The sequence below is a fragment of the Chiloscyllium plagiosum genome, chromosome 11 (genome assembly GCF_004010195.1).
Source record: "Chiloscyllium plagiosum isolate BGI_BamShark_2017 chromosome 11, ASM401019v2, whole genome shotgun sequence".
In the NCBI taxonomy this organism is placed as follows: Eukaryota; Metazoa; Chordata; class Chondrichthyes; order Orectolobiformes; family Hemiscylliidae; genus Chiloscyllium; species Chiloscyllium plagiosum.
Window position 1 is genome coordinate 55,042,653 of NC_057720.1, and position 27,014 is coordinate 55,069,666.

The 27,014-nt window shown below is 40.5% G+C and overlaps 2 protein-coding genes across 5 annotated transcripts in view; both read left to right on the forward strand.

Moving 5' to 3' along the window:
- The window catches only part of wls (Wnt ligand secretion mediator), a 79,078-nt gene extending 55,559 nt beyond the window's left edge, over positions 1–23,519 (forward strand). For 3 of the 4 annotated variants that reach the window (XM_043699374.1, XM_043699373.1, XM_043699371.1), the window contains exons 9-12: positions 2,852–2,995; positions 8,682–8,765; positions 19,108–19,264; positions 21,686–23,519. In XM_043699374.1, the coding sequence (XP_043555309.1) occupies positions 2,852–2,995; positions 8,682–8,765; positions 19,108–19,264; positions 21,686–21,795 (495 nt within the window). In that variant the 3' untranslated portion in view covers positions 21,796–23,519. Of the gene's footprint in view, positions 1–2,851; positions 2,996–8,681; positions 8,766–19,107; positions 19,265–20,436; positions 20,508–21,685 lie in introns of all 4 variants that reach the window. The other variant, XM_043699372.1, reaches the window with a different exon arrangement.
- A 2,585-nt stretch (positions 23,520–26,104) lies between these two features.
- Positions 26,105–27,014, forward strand: part of LOC122554406 (GTP-binding protein Di-Ras2-like) — a 55,322-nt gene continuing 54,412 nt past the window's right edge. Inside the window, exon 1 of the mRNA XM_043699378.1 lies at positions 26,105–26,122. The gene's annotated coding sequence lies outside the window, so the exon portion shown is untranslated. The remainder of the gene's footprint in view (positions 26,123–27,014) is intronic.

Sequence of the window (27,014 nt, forward strand, 5' to 3'; positions counted from 1 at the left end):
ATGACACCAAAATTGGAGGTGTAGTGGACAGTGAAGAGGGTTACCTCAGATTACAACAGGATCTGGGCCAGTGGGCTGAGAAGTGGCAGATGGAGTTTAATTCAGATAAACGCGAGGTGCTGCATTTTGGGAAAGCAAATCTTAGCAGGACTTATACACTTAATGGTAAGGTCCTAGGGAGTGTTGCTGAACAAAGAGACCTTGGAGTGCAGGTTCATAGCTCCTTGAAAGTGCAGTCGCAGGCAGATCAGATAGTGAAGAAGGCGTTTGGTATGCTTTCCTTTATTGGTCAGAGTATTGACTACAGGAGTTGGGAGGTCATATTGCGGCTGTACAGGACATTGGTTAGGCGACCGTTGGAATATTCCGTGCAATCCTGGTCTCCTTCCTATTGCAAAGATGTTGTGAAACTTGAAAGGGTTGAGAAAAGATTTACAAGGATGTTGCCAGGGTTGGAGGATTTGAGCTATAGGGAGAGGCTGAACAGGCTGGGGCTATTTTCCATGGAGCCTCGGAGGCTGAGGGGTAACCTTATAGAGGTTTACAAACTTATGAGGGACATGGATAGACAAAGTCTTTTCCGTGGGGTGGGGGAGTCCAAAACTAGAGGGCATAGGTTTAGGGTGAGAAGGGAAAGATATAAAAGGGACCTAAGGGGCAACTTTTTCACGCAGAGGGTAGTACGTGTATGGAATGAGCTTCCAGAGAATGTGGTGGAGGCTGGTACAATTGCAACATTTAAGAGGCATTTGGATGGGTATATGAATAGGAAGGGTTTGTAGGGATATGGGCCGGGTGCTGTCAGGTGGGACTAGATTGGGTTGGGATATCTGGTCGGCATGGACAGATTGGACTGAAGGGTCTGTTTCCATGCTGTACATCTCTCCGACTCTGTGACTCTATTGACACCCACACACATGGGATTAGATGGAAAATGTACAAAACTGGGAGAAAAACAAGCATGGAAAAATGTTGGAACTTGACAGTGTATTTAAAGAGAAAAAGATAAGATACTGTACCATGCAATGGTTAAACATGACAAGAAACCTGATTATGCAATTGTTTACTAGATTGGGCACTAGAATTTAAATCCAATGCAAATAAAATAGACTTCAGTGTAGAGAAGAAATTTCCTTGAATGATTTCCATGGGGCAGGTATAATGAGTGCACTCCCATTTGTCCTTTTTACAGCATATGGAGCTGTTGTGTACTGATCGGCTTTGTCTGTTTCTGTTATTCACTTTGGTATCCAGAATTTGCAGTTTTGTTTCTTAATTGTTTATAAATGCTGTGTACCACTGGCAATTATTTTATTAAATGCATTATAAAATGACAGGTGATACTGGGTTCTCAGTATCTCACCTGCAGAGTCACAAGCAAGTATGGGGAGGGTGTGTGGCCCATAAAAACTAGAAGATACAAGGATTCTATGTGATCTGATCTCAGTTATGGTGGGTTTGGAGGGGTAGAATGGGGCTAGATAGGTTGTACATTTGGGCTCCGCTTCAGGATAAGGATCAGTTATGGTTCTCATTTTGGATTTTTATTTAGTGAGGTGACGGTTTCGTGAAACCTTGTCTGGATGTATTGCTGCTGCTGTCACATGTAAAAGGCTGAGATTATATCCTATATTGAATTAGTAACTTTGGGCATTCATGCTCTTTCCAATGTATAATTTGTGACTCACATTCCATTTTTATTTATAAACCATTTGGCAGCATTAATGGTTAATTGTTGTGGTTCTGTTCGCCGAGTTGGGAATTTGTGTTGCAGACGTTTTGTCCCCTGTCTAGGTGACATCCTCAGTGCTTGGGAGCCTCCTGTGAAGCGCTTCTGTGATCTTTCCTCCGGCATTTGTAGTGGTTTGAATCTGCCGCTTCCGGTTGTCAGTTCCAGCTGTCCGCTGCAGTGGTCGTTATATTGGGTCCAGATCGATGTGCTTATTGATCAAATCTGTGGATGAGTGCCATGCCTCTAGGAATTCCCTGGCTATTCTCTGTTTGGCTTGTCCTATAATAGTAGTGTTGTCCCAGTGGAATTCATGCTGCTTATCATCTGTGTGGATAGCTGGTCGTGTCGTTTCGTGGCTAGTTGGTGTTCATGGATGCGGATCGTTAGCTGTCTTCCTGTTTGTCCTATGTAGTGTTTTGTGCAGTCCTTGCATGGGATTTTATACACTACATTGGTTTTGCTCATGCTGGGTATTGGGTCCTTCGTTCTGGTGAGTTGTTGTCTCTATAAGGTCTCTAACTCTCTATAAGGTCACCCTTCAGCCTCCGACATTCCAGGGAAAACAGCCCTCAGCCTGTTCAGCCTCTCCCTGTAGCTCAAATCCTCCAACCCTGACAACATCCTTGTAAATCTTTTCTGAACCCTTTCAAGTTTCACAACACCTTTCCAAGCAACATGAGTTCGATTGGGACAACACTACCATTATAGGGCAAGCCAAACAGAGAACAGCCAGGGGATTCCTAGAGGCATGGCACTCATCCACAGATTTGATCAATAAGCACATCGATCTGGACCCAATATACCGACCACTGCAGCGGACAGCTGGAACTGACAACCGGAAGCAGCAGATTCAAACCACTACAAATGCCGGAGGAAAGATCACAGAAGCGCTTCACAGGAGGCTCCCAAGCACTGAGGATGTCACCTAGACAGGGGACGAAACGTCTGCAACACAAATTCCCAGCTCGGCGAACAGAACCACAACAGCGAGCACCTGAGCTACAATTCTTCTCACAAATTAATGGTTAATGTTGTTGTTTTCTGTTGGAGATGGTCTGTTCAAGAGCATATTAAACCACTAAGTCAAATCAGTGTTTACCTTGACAACTGTAAATATAGATGGCCTTCATTATAGTCGCAGGGATCTGCGCTTGTCTGTATTTCTTTTTTTTGTGTTTCATGGTGTTCCAGGTCTTCCGAAATATAAGCGGCAAACGATGTTCACTCCCAGCCATGTCCAAAGCAAGGAGACTACACTATGAGGTAAAAATGAAGACTGTATAATGCAATGTTGAATTTTACAGCACAGCAAGAGTTCATCGTTTCACGAACCCTTAAAGAGGGATCCATTTAGTCTTACTCACAATTCCCTTTAATTATTTTTTCAAATATTTATTCATTTCCCTTTTCAAAATGCATCATGAACTCTGTATCCTATTTATGCATGTTACTTAACAGCTCTGTGCAGTTTGAAACGTTTCTAATCTCTCTTTCATTGAACAATCTTAACCTTGTATCCTCCAATGACTGATCAAATAATTTTTTTTAAGCAATGCCCTTTACTCTTCTGAATATTTCCATTGATCTCTTTTACTTTAGTGAAAAATGTCATTTCCTGCTCCCTGCTCCCTGCTTCTGAGTGACTCATCCTTGTATCTTAAGTCTGCTTTGCAACTCATCCATAACTTGAAAAATCACACAACACCAGGTTATAGTCCAACAGGTTTAATTGGAAGCACTAGCTTTCGAAGCACCGCTCCTTCATCAGGTGGTTGTGATGCGGCGGAGACGAAGGAATTGGGAGAATGGGATGGCGTTTTTACAGGGGGCAGGGTGGGAGGAGGTGTAGTCCAGGTAGCTGTGGGAGTCGGTCGGTTTGTAGTAGATGTCCGTGTTGATTCGGTCGCCTGAGATAGAAATAGAAAGGTCGAGGAAGGGGAGGGAGGAATCTAAGAGTGTCCAGGTGAATTTGAGGTCGGGGTGGAAGGTGTTGGTGAAGTGAATGAACTGTTCAACCTCCTCGTGGGAGCACGAGGCGGCGCCGATACAGTCAGCGATGTAGCGGAGGAAAAGGTGGGGAGTGGGGCCAGTGTAGTTGCGGAAGATGGATTGTTCCACATACCCTACGAAGAGGCAGGCATAGCTGGGCCCATGCGGGTGCCCATGGCTACTCCTTTTGTTTGGAGAAAGTGGGAGGATTGGAAAGAAAAGTTGTTCAGGGTGAGGACCAGTTCGGTCAGTCGAAGGAGGGTGTCGGTGGAAGGGTACTGGGTGGTACGGCGGGAAAGGAAGAAGCGGAGTGCTTTGAGTCCTTCGTGATGGGGGATGGAGGTGTACAGGGACTGGATGTCCATGGTGAAGATGAGGCGTTGGGGACAGGGGAAGCGGAAATCCTGGAGGAGGTGGAGCGCGTGGGTGGTGTCACGAACGTAGGTGGGGAGTTCTTGGACTAATGGGGACAGGACCGTGTAGTTGTTTATCAGGTTTGTCTTATTCTTGATTGCTTGCTTGCCCACCCATTACAAACTGTCCAATCTTTGTATCATCTTTAGTTTGTGATCACTGTCAGAGCTCCTATAAGCCCAAAGTAAAGTTTTTAAAAAAAAATACAGTATATTTGATTTGGGCCAATGAAAATGGCAATTGCATTCAAGTTGGAAAATGTGTAATGATACAATACCTACAGTTGAGCCTATCATACACTATCATCAGAGCAATTCTTTACTCGTTATTTTGCTTTTTAGTTCTTTCCTACAGCATGCTCCTTAACCTAACACTTTGACCAAACGTATCGTCACCTATGCAAATATATTCTTATGTGACTTGTCAATTTTGACTAATAACATCCCTGTGAAACACACTTCCCCCAAGTCCCTCCTCCCTACCTTTTATCTTAGCCTGCTGGACAAACTTTCCTCATTCCTGAAGAAGGGCTTATGCCCGAAACGTCGATTCTCCTGTTCCCTGGATGCTGCCTGACCTGCTGCGCTTTTCCAGTAACACATTTTCAGCTCTGATCTCCAGCATCTGCAGACCTCACTTTCTCCTCAACAATTTTGTAGAGTCTAATTTCCTTCTATTTGTATTCTAGCCTCTTTTATATACTCTCTAATCTTAAATGCACTTTTAATCTTCCTAATGTGTAGTTTTGTTTTTCCATTTGAAGCCCACAACTTCGCTTTTTGTACACTTTCCACATTTTAACATGTAATGCTTCCTCCTCCAAAGATGTAAGCTCGCACAATTAGCGAAATTTCACTTGACAGCTATCCTCCTCCTCTATAAATCACACTGAGTTGCAAACATTGATGCTGTACCTTCTACAGCCAAGTGTGTACCATTTTTTCAGTCGTGATTGTAACATTGGCCCCTGGGTATATCATGGGTTATATAGCTCATTCAAAGAAGGCCAGTCCAATGTAATTGCCCTGAAAAAGGACATATTCCCTTTTAACACCACTGCATTAATTTTATCCAGTCTATGGCAGCTTCATAACTAGATGCCTTTTCTAAAAAATCCTGCGGTACTGCAATTCCAAATCTCAGTACATGTTCTTTACTCTCTCAAAAAATACAATTAAATTTGTCAAGCATGATCTTTTTATAAATCTGCATACTTGGTCGAGATCTGTTTTAATTTAATCCTTCAGTATGAATCATAGAAACGCTGTCTAGTCCATAGCTCCTTGCTGACTCTATTATTTCTGCACAATCCTTTATCCAAAATCCTTGGGGCCTGTTGTTTTTTGGAATTCGGACATTTTCAGATTTCAGAATAAATGACATTTTCACAATGAAATTAAAAAAAAACTAAAAGCAGATGCACGTGTGAATAGTACATGCGCTGAGACACAATTGATGCCTGTCAGTGCTTGGCCACATCGCCACGTCACATCTGAGTGACGTGGTTCAAGTGGGTGTGGGGTTGGGTCACCTGCTCGCATGACAAAATGATGCTCCACACTCCATGAAAAACATTTTGGATAAAGGATTGTGCACCTGTATATTGCCAGCCCCCATTTATCCCTGTTAGAGTCTTATTTGCTGTGAGTTTCTCACCTTGTTCTCTCACCCCAGTCTGGAATGAATCCAAACCCAAATAAATTATGAAGGAATAGTTTTGAACCTTCACCTTATCTTTACAAAGACATTTGAATGATGTTAGTATGGTTACCAATAACACCATGGTTGGGCTACTCTGCTAAAACTGCATCCAGTATTGATTTAATGGTACATGGCATTACAAGAGAATGCACTCATGTTCAGCTGTTTACAGCAGCAACAGGGGATGGAAATGTGGGGAATAGTGGAAATATGTGCCTGACAGGAATGATCACTCAAAACAGTACTTGGAAAAAAAAGTATGAGTACAAACCATTGGTGGGTCTGGGCCACAATAGTGCTGGATTGAGGGGTCTGGACAGTGTAGATTGTCAAAACTGTTTCTGTTGGTGCAAGAATCCAGAGGAAGGGAACACTGCTCTGTGGCGATTGGCAAAAGAATAAATGGTGACATGAAAAACTTTTTCAAACTGTGTGGTTAGAAGCTGGAATGCACTGCCTGAGATTGTGGTGGAGGCAGATTCAATTGAGACCTTCAAAACAAGGTTAGATAATTATTTGGAAAGGAACAGCCTTTTTGAGGGCTGTGGGGACCAAACTACTTACTCTTTCAGAGAGCCAGTATGGAAATGGAAACAAGCCAAATGGCCTTCCTCTATGTTGTAATCATTGTATGGGTGAAATTTGACAGGGCGGTTGTCTGTGGGAGTCCAGCGTCACATCATTGGGAAGACATGCTAGATGTAGGTACCAATTAGATGCTGAACTAGGCAGTGTTCGGAAAATACCCCTTGATACTGGTATCATCAATCAAGCACTATGCTTTCCCCTCCCTACCTCACCCAAGGAAGTCAGCAAACAAACCCAATAGACTTCAATTAGTATCTGGGTGGAAATTCCTGGATTTAATCAGATGGAGGCAGGAAAGTGGCTGGTTTCCCAGCAAGCGCCCTTCAACCCAGTTAAATGGATCCTCAAACACACTGCCAGGTCAGACATTAAATTTCAATCTAAAATTTTGATTTAATGATGAGGGGTTGAAAAGAGGAGAAAGCAGCCTTACAAACTTAAAATAGAGGAGGTATAGGAAGGGACTGAATGATGAAGAACTCCAGTATGCAAATATTTGAAAGAATTTAAAAATTGTAATTTATATTAATGATTTTAGTAGAATGCATTCAAAATGTAACATTTTACAATTAATAACTCCTAAACTAACAATCCTTTGAATGTATCACTGGTTGATAGTGAGCATTAAGAATGTTTATAATGTTTAAGTTCAAGTACAAATTTCCCACTTTGTCTAGATCACTGAATAAGTGCAGTACAAGTAGTTTGCTTTGTGCTTTGGAAGGAGTGCAAGTACTCTGAAAATTCTGTCCTTGAGTCTCCCAACATTTGTTGGGCTCCCAGAATCAGATGGGGGGAGGGAGAATATGTTGGTTCAAGGCAATACATGGAGGGGCTGTCAATACTAGTGCAATGAGGCAGCAAGATATTGCAGTGGGAAAGACCAGAGATAGTCATGACTGAGTGACTTGATTTTTCACAGCCCTTGGGTGCCATGATAGGTGTGAACTAATGAAAGAAAGATGGATGTGAACAGGGGCAAAAATTCATTATTGAACAGTAATTCAAATTTGTGTCACATTTGTTACCTGTTAGCATCTATCCAAGATTCCGTTCCATTGACTGTACCCCAGAACGCAAAACAAACACATCCACTTTCCATAGTGTTGGTACAGCTATGATTAAATAGAAAGCATAGTAACTAATGTTAATGCTAATCAATGTTGTCTGACCAAGCAAGGACAAAAACATGAATGAATTTAGAATAGATGACAATTGATATCAGTGATCTGGGAATAAGTTGACTCAATGGATGGCATGCAAATGAATTTGCTGGATTGGATGTTGATGAGGTAAAATTTTATAAAAGTGGATGAGAATTTAGGATAACAAGAACAAGGGTTAGATTTTAGTGACAAAATAAACTGAGGTGAGCAGGAGAATTATGAAGAAGGGTCACTGGACCTGAAACATTAACTCTGGTTTTTATCTCTAGATGCTGCCAGACGAGCTGATTTTTTTTTTCCCCCCAGCAATTTATTTAATTTTTGTTGTTGATATGGGCAGGAATTGCTTCAGAAATGGAAGGGATGTTTTGTGTTGGAGAGAATGTTGGTTTTGCAAGCTCAAGCTCCACTCAAGATTGAAACTGAATAAGGGAGGGGAAATGAATTATGGTGTTTGTGGTTGAGGTGAAATTTATCACTATGGTTATCCCATTGTTCGGTAAAAGGAAATTGATTTTGTCCAAGAATGAAATTTGGAAGGTTGGGATTAGTTGTGGAGGTAACGGACATTTGCACTTAATACCCACCTGGTCTAAGTCTGTGAACGTTGCTGCTGCAAGGTACCAACCAAACAAGATGGATGTAGGGATGGCTCTCTGTGTGACTCTAGAAATAATGGAACAGAGTTAGGAAGTTTTTCTGAGGATGTTTGGATAAAAGGAACCTCGCTGACCTACTGGAGGAGAGGCACTGGAGGAAGGTGAATGGTTTGGTCTGTTAAAGGCTGAGGGGAAGTCGAAAGAGTTTATTTGTGATACTTAATTAGGAGTGGGCATAAGTGCTTGGGAGAAGTGGAAACCTGCCTAGGGGGTTCAGATAGGAAGTTGCAGGAACAATGGGCATTGATCTTAAGAAATACATGAGGACTTTGAAGACAGAAGCGAGGGTCAGGGTTTCACTGGGTGTGGAATTTCTGACAGGTAAGGACTGATAATTTTGGAGTTTTGAAATGGATAGAAGAGTGAACCATTTCCAGTATCAAATAGCATATCACCGGTGGTTTTGCTGACTGCCTCTTTATTTTTTAACAGGGCCTAATCTTTCGTTTCAAATTCTTGATGCTTGTCACATTGACATGTGCTGCCATGACTATTGTGTTTTTCATTATTAGCCAGGTAAGCTATAACCCATAAAATTAACCTGTTGTTCAAATATTGTGTATTTCTACTTCTGGTTCAATGTTAAGTAAATGAAAACAGGACACACAGTGATACCCACATATTATAACCAGCTATGAGAAACTAGGTGGTGTTGCTGTTAAAATAGACAGACTTGGCAACTCTTTACCTACCAAATCTGATTGACTGACTTCAACACTAAATCATGGTCTGCAAGGATCACTCTTCCAAGCCAATTGTGGTTCTCTTTTAAATATACATCTTGGACTCTGATTACCTCACCAGGGATTTTAACCTGAGGTCTGCTTGGCTTTCTCACCAGATCTAGATTGAGGGTCAGAAGAGGCCCACACAGTTTAAAACGAACTAATTTTTTTTTATTGAATAAGGATGCTCCTCTTTCCCACAAGGGCAAACCTTTTTCCATTTGCCTGATCATATCTGGAGGCATCCCACCTTTTTCTGGGGGAAAGAAGTTGCGTCGAGTTCTTACTTTTGTAAGACCATAGGTGCAGAAGTAGGCCCTTCAACCCATTGAGTCTGCTTTGCCATACAATGAGATCAGTCCACTTCCCTGCCACCTTGTCCCATAATTGATTCTCTCATTGATTAAAAATCAATCGCAGTCTTGAACATACTTAATGATCCAACCTTAAGAGCCCTTTGTGGTAAAGAATTCCACAAATTCACAACCCTCTAAAAAATAAATTCCTTCTCATCTATGTTCCAAGTGGGTGACCCTTTTTCTGAGGTAATGCTGTCTGGTCTTAGACTCTCCCACAAGGAGAAAACAATCTTTCCACATCTAGTTGGTTTTCAAGGTTAGCCTGCAGGGGATTACTGCTGTGCAAGCTAAGTTGAATGAATTCTATTTGGAAACTGAAGGGGATTACAGTATTTTTAAGCATCTGTACTATGAGACTCTCAACGCTCCATTGGCTTTTATCTGTGCTAGAGAACTATAGTGACAGTAGAAAATCTTAAGTAATTGTATTTTTCCAATGGAGTAGAAAAGGCTGAGTAGATTTAGAGATGTACAGCATGGAAACAGACCCTTCGGTCCAGCCCGTTCAGATATCCCAACCCAATCTAGTCCGACCTGCCAGCACCCGGTCCATATCCCTCCAAACCCTCCCTATGCATATACCCATCTAAATGCCTTTTAAATGTTGCAGTTGTGCCAGCCTCCACCATTTCCTCTGGCAGCTCATTCCGTACACGTACCACCCTCTGCTTGAAAAAGTTGCCCCTTAGGTCCCTTTTATATCTTTCCCCTCTCACCCTAAACGTATGCCCTCTAGTTCTGGACTCCCCACTCCAGGGAAAAAGCTTTGTCTATTTATTTTATCCATGCCCCTCATGATTTTGTAAACCTCTATAAGGTCACCCCTCAGCCTCTGACGCTCCAGGGAAAACAGCCCCAGCCTGTTCAGCCTCCCCCTATAGCTCAAATCTGCTAACCCTGGCAACCTTGTAAATCTTTTCTGATCCCTTTCAAGTTTCACAACATCTTTCCGATAGGAAGGAGACCTGAATTACACACAATATTCCAACAGTGGCCTAACCAATGTCCTGTACAGCCGCAACATGACCTCCCAACTCCTGTACTCAATACTCCGATCAATAAAGGAAAGCATACCAAATGCCTTCTTCACTATCCTATCCACCTGCGACTCTACTTTTAAGGAGCTATGAACTTGCACTCCAAGGTCTCTTTGTTCAGCAACACTCCCTAGGACTTTACCATTAAGTGTATAAGTCCTGCTAAGATTTGCTTTCCCAAAAAGCAGCACCTCGCATTTATCTGAATTAATCTCCATCTTCCACTTCTCAGTCCGTTGGCCCATCTGATCAAGATCCTGTTGTAATCTGAGGTAACCTTCTTCACTGTCCACTACACCTCCAATTTTGGTGTCATCTGCAAACTTACTAACTGTACCTCTTATGTTATTAAACAAAAACATTTGGGTGGATACATGAAAAGGAAGGGTTTAGAAGGATACCTGTTTAGCATGGATGAGTTGGACCAAAGGGTCTGTTTCCATGCTGTACGACTCTCTGACTCTTACAAGCTGCAAAACAGACATGACAACAATCCAACAGATTTCCCATGTATGCAGTTCGCAGACGCAAAAACAGATGAACAGTCAGGCAGAGTCGCAACATGTGTATGCATTCAGCACATGGGACTCTTCTAAAAGTGAACCCTGTCTTAAAGGCTAGATACAATACAACACTTACCATTCTTTGTAAATTGGAGTGGTTTCATTTTGATGATTATCTGAGCAGCATAGGTAAACAAATGACACTAATGACTAGAAACTACAGCAGAAGGCAAGTAAATAATGTAAACTAAAAGCAAAGTACCATTGATGCTGGATATCCAAAGAATCCTAATGGACTAAACATTAACTTTGTTTGTTCTACAAATGCTGTTGGGCTGCTGGATTTCTCCAGGACTTTGTTTTTATTTCAGACAAATAAGATTAATCATCACATTTGACTTTTATCATGCCACGTGTTCAAGTGTTCTTAAACACAATTTAAAATAGTTGTCACTGGTGTCCTATATGACCAAACGGTAAAGAATTTCAGTCAACTTTAATTCTCTGGCTGAAAATGAAATCTGGATATCATCGACAGTAAATGGTAGCCAAATGGCCAGTCATGGATTCCTTTATTGCCATAAGGAGACCAGTTACAGAACAATAATTTTGATTCTTAGTGTGCAAACAAACTACACTAAATGAAGTTTTACGTTTATCAATTGAGTTGTCAGGGTGAATGGTGAGCCATTGAATATTCATCTTTTCTATGCATTCATGTTTGACCCTATTGTTGATTTCTCCTGGTCTTCCTTCAGTAAGGGACAAAGTTTAAAAATCACACACCAGGTAAGCGTCCAGCAGGTTTATTTGGAAGCACTGCATAATATTTCAGCACATCAAAATGCATTGATTACCTAGAGCTAACACTGAATCTAATTAAAGACCATCAGCATTCATTCTGCAATATGTTTGCTTTCCCATAATGAGTTGAATCAGTTCTGAAAGACAGGCACCTATTAAATATGGGCTCTGATTACAAGCAAGACCAACTGCTTCCAATCTATTTTGATGCAAATTTCCTCTTTTGCAATTAGATTAGATTCCCTACAGTGTGGAAACAGACCCTTCAGCCCAACAAGTCCACACCAACCCTCTGAAGAGTAACCCACCCGGACCCATTTCCCTCTGACTGTTTAAATAAAGTTTAAAAATGGGCAGGGCTATTACATTGTTGTTTTCAAAGAATGGATACAAGGACTGAATATGAGCCCCAAAGTATCAGTAAAAGTTTTAGAACCCCATGTAATAAGAATAGAATTCTACACTTTTTTAATCATAAGTCTATTTATGCCTTTGTGCATCAAAGTGTGCCGATGTGAAATCTTCATGTTCGCCCATTTGGGAGGAAGTGGTAACAGCTAATGACTATTCAAATAACCTGTTCAATAGAGTTTGATCATCTAATCATGAGTCATGTGGCCTATAATCAATCTGATCCATGACATTTAGCAACTTTGTTTCATTTGTGTTTAATTTGCTTTGCTGTGGATTGCTACCTTGATGTGGTTGAGGTTTCTGCATTTCAGTGAGTGCTTGAGCAATACCATTGGGAGCTCCTTACTCTTGCGAGGGGCACCCATGATGACAAGGCAAAGTGTGGTTCAAGAAGTTCTCAGCAGCAAAACAGGCAAAGGAATACTGCTGTTCAACCACAAAGCAAATTGAGGTGGTCCTGATTATCATGGTTTGACACAGCACATGATCTGCCCCACGCTGTAGGGATTCTATTCTATGATTTCTCAGGTTGGTGGTCAGATTTTGGCCTACAGTGCTGAGTCCCAAGGACTCATTTTAAAAAAGACTTTGCACAGGTTTCTCCCAGGGTCCATTTGCTAAGTCCCGTGGTGATATGAACAGAACTGTGAGCATGGAGTCCCAAATCAAGAATTTACATGTCCTACAAATGCGCGAAAGTGATTGGACAACAGTGGGTCACAGATGTCTTTGCACAGCAGCATCTGTGACTGAGGAGTCCACTTAAGGTATGCTTTATTGCCTTGAAATGAGTGCTAGAAATAGTGTCTTAATTTCTCCTAACTGGGGACTAGTCCCTCTGGGATCCCCATCTTTGTGGTCAAAGGAAGAATGTCCCACAATTTAGAAAATGTTGAACACCCAAATAGCCATTTGGAAGGGAGAACTTCAGTTCTACCACCGCCCTTAGTGAGACCTGACTTCCTGGCAGGGGCAGCTGAAGGAACAAGGGCTGGGGGGACACTCCCAGAAAGAATGCAGCAATCCTAATATCCAAACAATTGGTTTTACCATCTGGAAATTGGATCTTGGTACAGTGCTAGAATTTTCCAGCTGTTTAACTGAAATGCTTATGACACCTCACTGACGGGGAGCCATAACCAAAATGACTCTATCATCAACATTTATGTCCTGACCCTTCACTCAGATGAAGATATTAAGGAAAAGGGCCAGTCTGATCTTGATGAAATATTCAATGCTATTCCAAAAGAAGAAAAGGTCATCCTTCTGGGAACTCTAATGGCTGGTTTGGTCATATGATGTCTGGAGTGGAGCCATGAGGAAAAGCACTGCAAAAAGTGGTTTGCTGACACCATGGCCTCATTTTAACAAACTATCACATACAGGCACATACAAAGCCATCCTAAGTCAGTGTTGTCATTGTTTGTGTCAGTGATATCTGTATCACTTGATCCTCAGGAGACTGTTGTCTGCTGGACATATTGTTTACTTCTTTGATTAATAATGAACATCCATCTAGCACCAATTCATCGTGATATCCAATAGGAAGAGCACCTCAGAAGGATTTTCTGAGCCGCAGAAAATATGACTTCCTCTCTTGCGGACAAGAGGGAAATAGCATAGTAGTTTGCAAAACTGATCTATCTCATCTTTTTTAAAGAATGACAGCTGTTGTATTCTTGAGGTCAGACAGAAGGATCATAGAATCACACAGGACTGAAGAGGCCCTTAGGCCCATCGAATTTGTACTGCCAAAAAAGCCTACATTCCAGACTAGTCCCAATTTCTTATATTGCCTTGAATGCTCATCCAAAGACCTTTTTAAAGGTTGTGAGGTTTCCCACCTCTACTACCCTCCCAGGCAATGCATTCCAGACTCCCACCCTTTGGATAAAAAAATTTATCCAAAAATGCCCCTTAAACCTCCTGCTTTTCACTTTAACAATTATGCTCCCTTGTAATTGACTAAGGGGAACAGCTGCTTTCTATTCATCATGTCCATGCCTCTCATAATCTTACACAGCTCTATCAGATTCATCCTCAACCTTCTGTGCTCCAAAAAAAAGCAATCTAAGCTTATTCAGCATCTCTTTATAGCGAAAGCGATCCATCCCAGGCAACATCCTGGTGAATCTCCACTGCCTCCACTCCAATGCAGTCTCATTCTTCCTACAGAGCAGTGACCAGAACTGCACACAGTACTTCAGTGTAGCTTAGCCAAAGTTTTGTACAGCACCAACATGACCTCCCTTGCCTTTGTTATCATCTGTGCCACAACTGATAACTACAAGCATCCGACATGTTACATTAGCTACACTATTAACATGTCCTGCCACCTGCAGGGATCTGAGGAAAAGCATCCCAAGATTCCTCTGGACTTCTGAGCTTCCTAGTGTCTTGCCATTTATTGAGTACTCCCTTGCCTTTGTCCTTCCTTTAAAGTGCATCTCCTCATATTTATCAGGGTTAAATTCCATCTGCAGTTGATCTGCCCATCTGATCAATCTGTTTTATATTCTCCTATAACCTATCACCTTCCTTCTCACTGTTAGCCATCCAATCAATCTTTGTGCAATCTGCAAACTTACCTGTTTTCCTTCACACATTTTCAGCTACTACATTTATGAATATCACAAATAATAAGGGACCCAGCATTGATCCCGGTGCTACTGTACACAGGGCACCAGTCACACAAATTTCTACCGCACCATCTGTTTCCTGTTACTAAGCTAATTTTAGGTCCATCTTCCAAGTTACCCTGGACCCATAAGCAGGTTAGGTGGCCATGGTAAATTGCCCATAGTGTCCAGGGATGTGCAGATTAGATGCATTAGCTGTTGAAAATGTAGGGTTACAGAGATAGGTTAGAGAGGTGAGTCTGAGTGGGATACTCTTCAGAGGGACACAGTGAACTTGATGGGCCAAATGGCCTGCTTCTATGCTCTAAGGATTCTGTGGCCTGTAATTCCCTGGTCTATACCACCCTTCTTGAAAAGTGAAATCACATTAGCTGATCTCAAGTCTTCTGGCACCTCCCCTGTGTCCAGAGGCAATTTAAAACCTCAGGTTAGAGTCCCGATAATTTCCTTCCTTCTCTTTTGAATCTGCCAAAACCTCCAATACCTTTTTGCTTCAGGTTGTAAGTTTGTTCGCTGAGCTGTGTCACAATGCTGGTCTTTTTAACAAGGTTACTATGTCCCTGAGTTTTTTTCCAGATAGGGGGGTAATTGGCCAGGCTCCAACTAGGCTTGGTTTGAAAAGTTTATAGGGGTACTTTTTGTTTAGCCCTTAACAGATAATCCTTAGGTTTTCATGTCTGAAGAAAGCCAGTATTATCAAAGGGGAGTGGCCAGCTAGCTGTGTAGCATTCTCTCTCTCCCTCTTTGTTTCTCTCTCTCCCTCTTTGTTTCTCTCTCTCTCTGTTTCTCTCTCTCTCTGTCTCTCTCTTTGTTACTCTCTGTGTCTCTGTCTCTCTCTGTCTCTCTTAAAACTTCGCAGTAGTCGGACCAGCTAATTCACTCCAGGAATATCCACTATATGCTTACCTAAAACATATACCAAAGTTACAGTCTGCACTACCTGCTTAAAAATGTTTTGAGGGGTTGTGCCTGGTCCATATCAGCTGGAAGGTTTGTTTTCAGATGTTTCGTTACCATACAAGATAACATCATCAGTAAGCCTCTGGTGAAGCACTGATGTTATGTCCCAGTCGAAGTGGTGCCCTTCTTCATCTGTACGTAAGGATACTAGTGATAGTGAGTCCAGGCGAAGAAGGACACTACTTCGCCTGGGATAGCGTATCCATCCTAGGACAGGCCAAACAGAGACAAGCACAGGAATTCCTAGTTCTGTGGTGTACCATGCTTGTGAGAAAATCCAAAGGGATATGCTCATAACAATCTTCCGCCAACCCAACAGGCCCGCGGGGTTTTCGGATACCCAGCCTTGCAAGATATTCTTTCCTGCACAGAAAGTGAGGATGTTGAAAAGTATTTTTCTTAGGTGCACCTGCAATGAACACACTGGGCAGGCCAAGAAGACGAGAGGTCAGGTCCTTCTCCACCCTTACACCCAAAATCCTCTCCATTGCACCTGCCACAGCACTCCAGAATGTTTGAAGCCTACCACAGGACCAGACACAATGGGTAAGAGTGTCCGTAGAAACCTTGCACTTGGAACATGTTGAAGATACCCCCGGTTTAAATTTTGACAAATGGTCCAGAGCCAAGTGGACCCTGTGGAGAATCTTTCACTGTAAAGCATGGGTTCTATTGCAAATTGATATCTTTCTTGCGCTTTCCCAAAATCTTCCCATGCCTCTGAGGAGACTTCAACATCTAGCTCTGTCTCCCACACCCTGCAGAGTCAATCGAACACATCTGGGGGGGGCACCACCAAATTGATGATATGAAGTACTGACAGAATGTGTACGCTGAGCACTGAGTACCCTCCTCTCAATGTCGGATTTGTAGGGATCAGTCGAAAGTGTAAGGATTTTATTCAAAAGACTAACTTGAAAAAAATGAAAGAGGTCCTGTTAGATATCTCATATTTCCGTGCTAACTGATCAAAGGACATCATTGTGTCTCCCTCAAATAAATCGCCCATGCAAGACACACCCCTAGCTGCCCAATGTTTGATTCCTGAATCTATCATTCCTGGTTGAAAACCCGGCATACCCATTACAGGTGTAAGAGAAGATGTTTTGCAAATATTGCCTTCCCTCTGCTGAATTGCGCTCCATGCTTCAACAGTATTTATAAATAATGGGTTATGGCAATATTCCCTAAATGTCCTCATTTTGTCCAAAAACAGCAAACTAGTAAGGGGGCACCTTGCCTGGGAGGTTTCCATATTTAACCATATTGAAAGTCCCCATAGGCCCAATCACTCACGTAGGATAAAAGCAAGCTTAGGTGGTAGCTTTTAATATCTGGGAGATCCACTCCCCCAATCTGTGAGGCAACTGCAGTTTAGATAATTTAATGAGAGACCATTTACGATGCCAAATAAAAGAGCTGAACCCGTTGTTCAGTCTCCTAAATGTTTGTTTATTGAAAATCAGGGGGAACATCTGTATAGGGTATAACAAACAGTGGGGCGGGGGGGGGGTGTGCGGTGTCTTGGAACTTAAATCGACTCAACTCAACTATTAGCAAAAGTGAAGAAAAAGAGTTTTATTATATTAGTCTATCCTCTGTATTACAGAGGGGCACAATGCAGCGAGCAAAGGCCCAGAGCATAATTCAAATGCTTGACTTATAGTGTTTCTTATCTCATTATCAAGGACAAAGACTATGCACATTTGAATTGTTATTCGTTTTCATTCCTTTTGTTATTTGGACATACTGTCCTTCATATCCCATAGCTTTTGCTGAATTTTGACTGCTCACAAGGCTAGGTTGAATGTTTACTAAATTCCGCAGAAACAGAAACAAGCTGTCTCCTTAACTGCAGAACTCAGCAAAAGCTCTGTGAACTTGAGCCCAGTATTAAATTTAGAAAGCATTTCTCTTTTTACAAATTTCACAATAAATGGATTTTAGATTTCACAGTAAATGTTAAATTTACATTTTGGCGGGGAGGGGGGGGGGGGGGGGTGCGGTGGGAGAATATTCATCTTAATAAGCGCTATCTGACCCAACTACGAGACCAGAAATGGCTCCCATCTTTGAAGGTCTTGTTTAATTTTGTCAAATATTTGAACAAAATTGGCTTTGAACAGCCGATCCAGAACCGGAGTAATGAATATGCCCACATGTGTCACTCACATTGCAGCACTCACACAGCTTGCTGTTTGCAACAGCACAGGAATGTAAAGAGGAACTGATGTTGATACTCTTTCTAGCTCCTAAATTACTTGTCACGTCAGGGACAATTTTTGAGTTTGTGAATGTGTTTAACAACAATTGGCTGCATTTTTGACTTTCTTTCCTGCCTTAGTTGCTACATAGATGTCCTGTGGTAAATGTTTAGGAAATGCTTTGGCTGTCATCACTTTAACCTGTGAATCCAATGTAGAAATTCTCATCAACCACTACACACTGAATACTGGAAATGTTTGACAAAAGTTCTACTACTCTGCATAAGTTTGAGTTTACAAAAGGCACTGATGTCCATTATATTTTAATCTTCTCAAAGAATGACTACTTTCTACCCTGGAGATATCTATTGTGTCTTTAAAAACAAGAAGAGTTTTGAAGTCTGTGGAAATAATTCTACTTCTGTCAGTCTCCAGTCTGTAATGACTCTGATCTTAACCAGCATGCCTATAAGTTTGCTACAATCGGCCTCAAAAACAAAGAAATACATCACTTCACTTCAGATGGTTATGTGGTGATTGCTGCTGGAAAGTCTGTTTGTGAACTCCAACGCAAGGAGAACGGGAGGTTTAGTTCTGAAAACTGACCTCCAATTCCATAGCCACAGCTTGTGCATGAACAACAGATTATATAGCAATGTAAAACCAGAAAAGGGAGACACAGTCAAATTAAAGCTAAGTACTCCAGATTCCACAGAAAGCACTGGAGAAACACAGCAGGTCTAACAGCATCTGTAGAGAGAGGACTGAGTTAACATTTTAAGTCTTATAAAATTGTGTTCTTCAGAACGAGCAACAGTCCTATTGGACTCAAAACAATAACTCTGTTTCTCTGTCTACACATGATGCCAGACGTGATGAGTTACTTCAGCACTTTGCTTAAAATCTAAGGGAGACACTTTGGCCTGAGCTGGTCCTGACATTTCCATTTGACCTTTTCATTTTAGCTTGCCTGACATTTCCCCAGTTTGTTGTTTTGGTGCAAGTTGAAGTTCAATAAAAACCTGCACCTTCAGGAAAAGAAGGAACTGTGTAATAGTAAATGCTGCAAATAAATCTGAAAATATATAGTAGACCTAAAAGCATCTGCAGAATAAAAGTTGAAACTCATTTGATTCTGATTTATATTCCTTTCAGCACTTTTGTTTTTCTTCAGCTCTGACAAACAAGTCAAATTCTAATGTTCCTTCCTCAGGTAAATGAGGGACACTGGAAGTGGGGTGAATACATTGTCCAAGTAAACAGTGCATTCTTCACTGGCATTTATGGCATGTGGAACCTTTACGTCGTTGCGATCATGTTTCTGTATGCTCCATCCCACAAGTGTTACAGTGATGCTGATCAGTCAAATGGTGCGTATTTGTTTTTAAGTCAAGTGCTGAATGTCTGAACACTTGTTCCTCTGGAGAATATTGGCAGAAAGGCAATTGAGATCTTTAATATGTCAAGGCTCTATGCAAATTGTTTGCATCCTTACTGAATGATTTTGGCAAGTTTTACAATCTGATGTTACACTGACCATGTGGGACATTACCACTTGGCTTTGCGAAAGTGATAAAAGTAAAAGGTGATAAAAGCTCAAAGGAAAGGTTACAGGGATGTTGCATTGACTTCCTTGCTACATTCTTTCAGTCTAAAATCTGACTTGGATATTTAACTTTTTCTTTTCAATACAATTAGTCAAAATTGAAAACCAACAACATTATCTACCCTTGTGGGAATAGTGACCAGTTAACATCCTTCCTCATCAAATGTGCCTCATATATTCACTTTGTATAGCTCAGATTAGATAGGGTCATAAAGATGTACAGCACGGAATCAGACCCTCTGGTCCAACTCATCCATGCCGACCAGATATCCTAAACTAAGCTAGTTCCCATTTGCCAGCACTTAGCCCATATCCCTCCAAACCCTTCCTATTCATATACCTGTCCAAATGCCTTTTAAATGTTACAATTGTACCAGCCTCCACCACTTCCCCCAGCAGCTCATTCCATACACGTTCCACCTCTGTGTGAAAAAGTTTTTCCATAGGTCCCTTTTTAAATCTTTCCCCTCTCATCTTAAATCTAAGCCCTATAATTCTGGACCCCCACCCCCCTCCCAGGGGGGTCCAGAATTATATTATTTACCCTATCCATGCCCTTCATAATTTTATAAACCTCTATAAGGTTACCCCTCAGTCTCCAGCGCTCCAGGGAAAACAGCCCCAGCCTATTCAGCCTCTCCCTGTAGCTCAAGCGTTCCAACCCTGGCAACATTCTTTGTAAATCTTTTCTGAACCCTGTCAAGTTTCACAACATCCTTCCAATAGGAGGATGATGGTTACAAATATGTTGCTCTTTGATTTCATAAAATAGTTGTTTACTAATATTATCAGTCACCACATCCAGTGTCCAACTATCAATGTTAAAGGTATTGGTTTGTTGCGAATACAAACCATGATAATTCAATTGGCTCAATGTTGTTCATAAACTGGAATGTTGTTAAAAACCCAACTGGTTCACTCATTCCTTTTTTTTAGGAATTGTAATTTGGACTTTTTCCAGTCCCACACCAAGGTGGCTGACTCCTACTCGGGCGTGAGGCAACCTGGTAAGGGATTGATGTATCCTATTACTATAAACTACAGCAGTTAAAGAAAAATGCATGATATCATCTTGTTAGGAAAAACTAAGAACCTTGGAATTTACAGTCAAGTACTGGCCCTGCTAGAAATGTCCACCTGCCAAGTATGCTCCTCACAAATCATGAATTAACAAATAGGCATATAAGTGAGCAAGCATCAAAAAAATACAGAAACTAGCAGGCCAGAATTGACTGCAACGGTTCTTCATAAACTCAAATCATACTAAAATCATTTTGGAAATCCGTTCAACCATCATCTTTGAAAACTTACTACCACCACCGTAAAGCAAGGTTTGAAAATGTGGGAGACCTCTTAAAAATTACACTTGCTCATTAAACATTTTCATATGCAGTAATTCCTCATTTATTGTTCTAGTTTATATTGTTAAAAAGTGCATCTTTAAATGAATAAGATTTTCACATTATAGTCAATATAAAAACTGAGTTAGGTTCTTTTGTATTAAAAAAAATGAAAGCATTATATCCTTTAAGTTAAAATACTTGTTAAATTCCTAAATTGGATAGATTAAATAACTGAAATGTAAAAGGTGTAAGTAATGTACTGCCTCTACACTAGCTCTTTGCCTCATCCACTCCCCCCAAGTCACTGTCAATGGTGCTTGCTGACCCACGCTCTCTTGCCACATGCCTGTCCCAAACTCTTCCTAAAATGTGAGTTGCTGCATTTTGTAAAGGCAAATCAGGGCAGGACTTTTAGACTTAACAGTAGGTCCTGAGGAGTGTTACCGAACGAAGAGACCTTGGACCAAAGAGTCTGTTTCTGAGCTGTACATCTCTATGATTTTTCTCTGAAAAGTTGCAGGAAGAGGAGTTATAGCAGTACTAGAAGCTGAAGAGGTAGGGAATGGGAGGTATCGATTACTGGGTGATGTGATCCTGCATCAGAACCAGATGAAATAATGTTCAAGCAAAACTGATACTAACTGCAAAAACAGTACATTCGAATTAAATGAATGACACAAAATTTTACTTTGATGATAAGTCACAAAGCTTGCTTCAGCCAGTTAGCAATGAAACTTTGTACACAGAACACACTGCCTCATGGGAGAAGTGAAATCGAAGGGGGCAAATAAAACTCTTCCTGTGCTGGCCTAATAGCATTCTGCATTTTATGCATTTCCTAGGTGATCTTGGAGTAAGTGGTGGTGAGGAGCTGCAGTTGACCACCACAATTACCCATGCTGATGGACCAACTGAAATCTACAGATTGGCTGGCAAGGAAGCACAAGAATAATTATTGGAAAGGAATTGAGGAAATCCGATCCCAGCAACACAAGTCAAATGAGGCTTTCCTGTCGAATGGGAAAGCTGTATTACACTGCTCATTGTGTGGACATTCTGTGATAGGTACTTATGTCACATTTCTGTTGCTGGAGGGATCTCCTTCCAATAATGTTACCACAACTTGTGATGTCTGTGGAAGATTCTAGAGTTGGCTTTCATAAAATGAGATTTTTAAGTCTGAAAGAATCCATATGCACATTTTACTTGTCAAAGCAAATCATTGTCACTGTAGTTTATATCTCACTGACATTACTTTCGGTAAGTATATAAAATATTGTAGCATTGCTGCTCTCTGTAGGCAACCACTTCCAGTGCTCAAGGGATTGGTCCTAAGTGAGTGTGCAAGAAGGAAAGAAAGAACTCACATTTAACAATGCCTTATCAAGTCTCCCGATGCCCCAAAGCACTTTGCATGTAACAAATTACATGGAGGTAATGGATTTAGTTCCAATCTTATAAGGAAGGGCATTAGTGCAGATGTAACTCCTGATAGACATCAATATTATTTTCAGTACACTCGCCTCTGCATACACTACAAAAGCATTGTTAAAACTCTGATTTTTTGCATACACAAACAGTTGCTTTTGGTGATATTAAATACATATTATTTTGAAAGAGGAAGCAAAACCTAAAGGAGGTTGAATGTGGAGCTTAATTTGTTGAAATTGTTCTTGCCAGTAAATACACATGCTAGTTTATGCTATATACAAATAGCCAGAAGACTTGTGTAATTGTAAACCAGCATTGTTCATTTTGCAAATTCCATGTTGCACTTTTCATCCATAGTCCACTTGGTGTTCATATTGTACCCTGGGCTTCCATTCACAACTGTCAGATGTTGTCAAAGTTGACATTCTATGTGACTCCCTTTCTGTCCAGTAAAAGGAAGTAAAATAATGCTTTAGACAGCAGAGTAATTCAACAATTACATGATCAATCTGGAATTTTGAGGAAAGTGTCAGACCTTCATTCAAATCAAATACAGATTATGAGGAATTGGAGGTGCAACCCACCATGTTAAGTGTCTCACTTGAGCAAAACACTGGGTATATGACCCCACACCCAAAAACATTAATGAATTTATTATACAGGATGCCTTGTTCTGTATCTCTTTCCCCCCTGTTTTTCCTTCCTTCCTTTACTAAAGATGCTGGGTCCATTACCTCTCAGCAACCCTTGGTACTTCATCTGTGTTCTGCTCTGAATAGATTTTGGCTGACCATTAAGCAACCAAACAAAGGTACAGCAACAATCTGATCATATCAACAAATATATGGATACAGATCAGGAATGTAACAAAGATCTTTTTAAGATTTTCCCTCCTCTTAGCCCAGGCTACCATGATCAATGGAGACATGGAAGCCAATGATATAGCTGAGATTAACAGAAGGGAAAATGCTAATATTGTATGTCCTTTTCGTTCAGTATTACCATATCATTAATTACCCAACTGTGCCTGATGCTTTTAAAGTGTTTCTCATCTTGTTCCCAAAAAGGAAAAAATCTTATGTCAAGTGAATAGATGTAAATTAGGACTTGATATCAACAAATGTGAACAAAGATGTCAGTCAACTAATCAAACTTAGATGTTGCAAAATGTAGTGGAGCCAGTGGGGTGTACAAGGTTAAAAATCACACAACACCAGGTTACAGTCCAATAGGTTTATTTGGAAGCACGAGCTTTCGAAGTGCTGCTCTTTCACCTGATGAAGGAGCAGCACTTTGAAAACTTGTGCTTCCAAATAAACCTATTGGACTGTAACCTGGTGTTAATTGATTTTTAACTTTGCAAAATGTAAGCATCAGACATCTGTATCTTGGAGTAGGGATATATTGCACAATACAATATCTCAAACATTAAAAGTTGAAAAAGTATTTACTCCAGTGGCCACATTTTTATTTAAAAGGGACATGGCATGTCCTTTCTTTGACTCAAAACACTTGAGGTGACAGTTGTACTGCTTTACTGACTGTAGTTATTTAATGATATAACAATGTAGAATTATTATTTTAGGTGAAAGGTGGCTAGGATTTTTTTTAACTTGGAAGTAGCTTTGCTTGTATGCTAATTTTAAATAAAGTTTGTATACTATGTCATTTGTGTATATCCTCTGTGACTGATCAAACTGTTGAAAGCAACCAGGTTATTGGTTTCTACACCTCCCTGCTGCAATCTTAAACACCATCTCTTTGAAAGTACGTTAGGAGAAATAAGAGTTGTTGCCCAGGAATGGCCAGAAAATTACTTCCATTAGGATCTAGCAGCTCCTGTAACAGTTGATCAATCCACAGCAGCAGTTTTGTACTGGATCATTTGGGAGGGAAAGAAATAGCTATTGTCTTCTATCTGTAAGATTAACTGTTACGTTTGTAGCAATTTGCCTTGTCTTTTGCACCTTTGTGATTCACACAAACTGAGATGAGTTATAATTTTTTTCACCTGAAGATTTGTCCAGATCTGACATTGACATTAGCAGATTATTTGAGGTTGTGTGAACAAAATAACCTCCTCTGCATTATTTTGTAATGGTCATCCACATCATCCTCCTTCATTGCCCTTTATCTTATGGGGCCATCCTAATGTACCTACTATCCTGCCTAATGTAATACATCTGTACCAATGTTTATTTTTCCGTCTGTACACACAATTGAACTGAACTAGACCATGTGAATCCTTGTTAACCTATTGGAATCAAAGCTCAGTTTCAGAGGTGAAATTTTATCCAATATAATTGTTGACTTCACTGTGCATCCTAGCCTTTTTAAAAATCTTTTTACCCCATTCCCATTTTAATCACAAATAAACTGATGTCCCTTACTAAGAAAAAGTGATATCAAATAAATTACACAGCAGTTGTCAAAATTAAGATAGTCAGTTTAGAGATTGCAATGTGAGTTAAATTGGTCCATACCATGAGAAATCTGCTTGGTTTCCTTTACCATTCAATGTCGGGATTAATAGGAACATTGATGCTACATCACTCTTATAGAAGTCTGTTTATAGCCAACTTTTTCAAAGTGATATAGAACCTGTCAAAAATCCAACAGTCAATGCTGAGGTATGTGTCAAACTACTGCAATCTGGGCCATTTCTTTTTGGCAAAACAAACAGCCTGTAGTATTTGACTACCTTTTGAAAAAATATCCCACTGAATCCAAATCTATTTTTTCAAATAATCCTACTGCTCCATCTGTTTTGTTCATGCTGCAAGAGCAATATTCAATCACTTTGACATGATTCCTAAACCAACCCCTTTCCGAGCTTTGGATGTGGATACAATACTCCTACTTTCTTCCTACTGAAGGTAGCAACTCCTCAGTGGTACAATTACATTGGCACTAACATTCCATCCATTGTTAGGTAGATTTTTATTTCACATAAAGCCAAAAAATCTATCTCAAAAAGATATTCACCCACAGCAGGTTCTAACATTCTGTTCCCTGATTGCATGTCCTTTTCAGCAGAGGCTAATAGCATTGAGTGATGCAATCCGTTCTGACTCTCCACATTCTTTTGCCTGAATCTGAAGTGCTATGTCAATTGTTTCACTCACTGAGTTAATTCAGCTGGGACCTGATTGAACATTCCTGAGACATCTTACTGAGTGCAACATTGGATTGTGTGATTTTACACTAAGCCACTCAAAGTGCCATTTCATTTTTATATCCCGAGCACCTAATTATAATGTGTGTCAAAATTTCCTCTTGCTTGTGTATCTAAAATCTACGCATCAAACTCTAGAAAGATGCATTTCCATCAAACTAGTCTGCAGCAGGAGTAAACAGAACTGCATGAAAGCAAGTTCAAGCAATTCAAAATATAATTTCCTGTGCAACTTTGAAGTAATAAAATATGAGCCATTAGTATAACTTTAAAGATAGAAATGGAGCCTGCAATGTACTGTATACTGAATAAGAATGGTTGAGTTCAGCTGTAATCCAGTATGAAAGGTTCTGTTACTCAAGTGCGTTTAAAGAACTGGCAGAAACCAGAACAATTGAAGCCATCTATATTGGTCTGGTTCAGATTGTGTTAAGTTGAAATATGACAGCAAAACAAATTTAATCAGCAGTTTGAGCAACTGATGAATACAAAATGATGAGAGAAAAGGAGGTTTTAATCATTATTGGAGAGTAACATTTGTCAGCACAGTCATTCTATTAGATAAATGTTTGCCATGTTTTTCTCTGTATTTATATAAGCATGCCAGTTCTACAGAAGCAGGTGCCTCAGTCAGTTTCTGTTCTTAACTTGGAAACTGAGACCATCAGTTTTGGTAAGTGATTCAAACTTAAATGATGCTCAGGTGTAATTTTCATTTGTGAAAATGTGTGCATATTCTGAAATAAGCTAACTTGGCACTGATCAGGAAATGAATTTCAAATTTCCATCGTGTATTGGGCAATTTTAATTCTTAGGTAGGTGGCAATTAACATTCAAATTAATTAACTACTCTGAAACCATCAGGAGTTAACAGGCTCTGATTTTTACCTGCTTTTATACAGAGAGTACAGCCACCTAAAACTACCAACTTGAGAATATTGATGGTGTTATCAAAACTTGTCTGAAATTGTAACTGGGTGAGTGAAAGGAAATATCAATGAGTTTCCACCAGGCCAACCCATTCTGTGAGCTGATCCTGGCCATGCGAGGTCCAAAAAGGCATTTTTCTTATACTACTGGCCCAACAAGGTAAGTTAAAGAAAGGCTTGTGTCTATCCTGTCAGAATTTCACAGCATTCACTCCCAAAGAAGAAGGGCTTATGCCCGAAACGTCGATTCTCCTGTACCTTTGATGCTGCCTGGCCTGCTGCGCTTTTCCAGCAACACATTTTTAAGCTCTGATCTCCAGCATCTGCAGTCCTCACTTTCTCCGAAAAGATGCTAAGGTCAATCATAGTGTCTCATTGTCACTGAGATTGGTTAATTTGGAACAGATGAAGGAACCAATTTGGAATCTTTCCAGCTTGCATGGTTCAGTACCATACTAACTGACAGATTTTCCATTCAGCCTCCATTGTTGCTGATCAGATATCTCTCTTTCGGGAATTTATTGGAACTGGGTAAATTGAAGACTGCTCAAACTTACAAACATGTTGACTTTGGAAGTAAAGCAGAACTTAAATTTTTACAATTCAAAATCTTACAATAAATGTGCCAAGTAATCT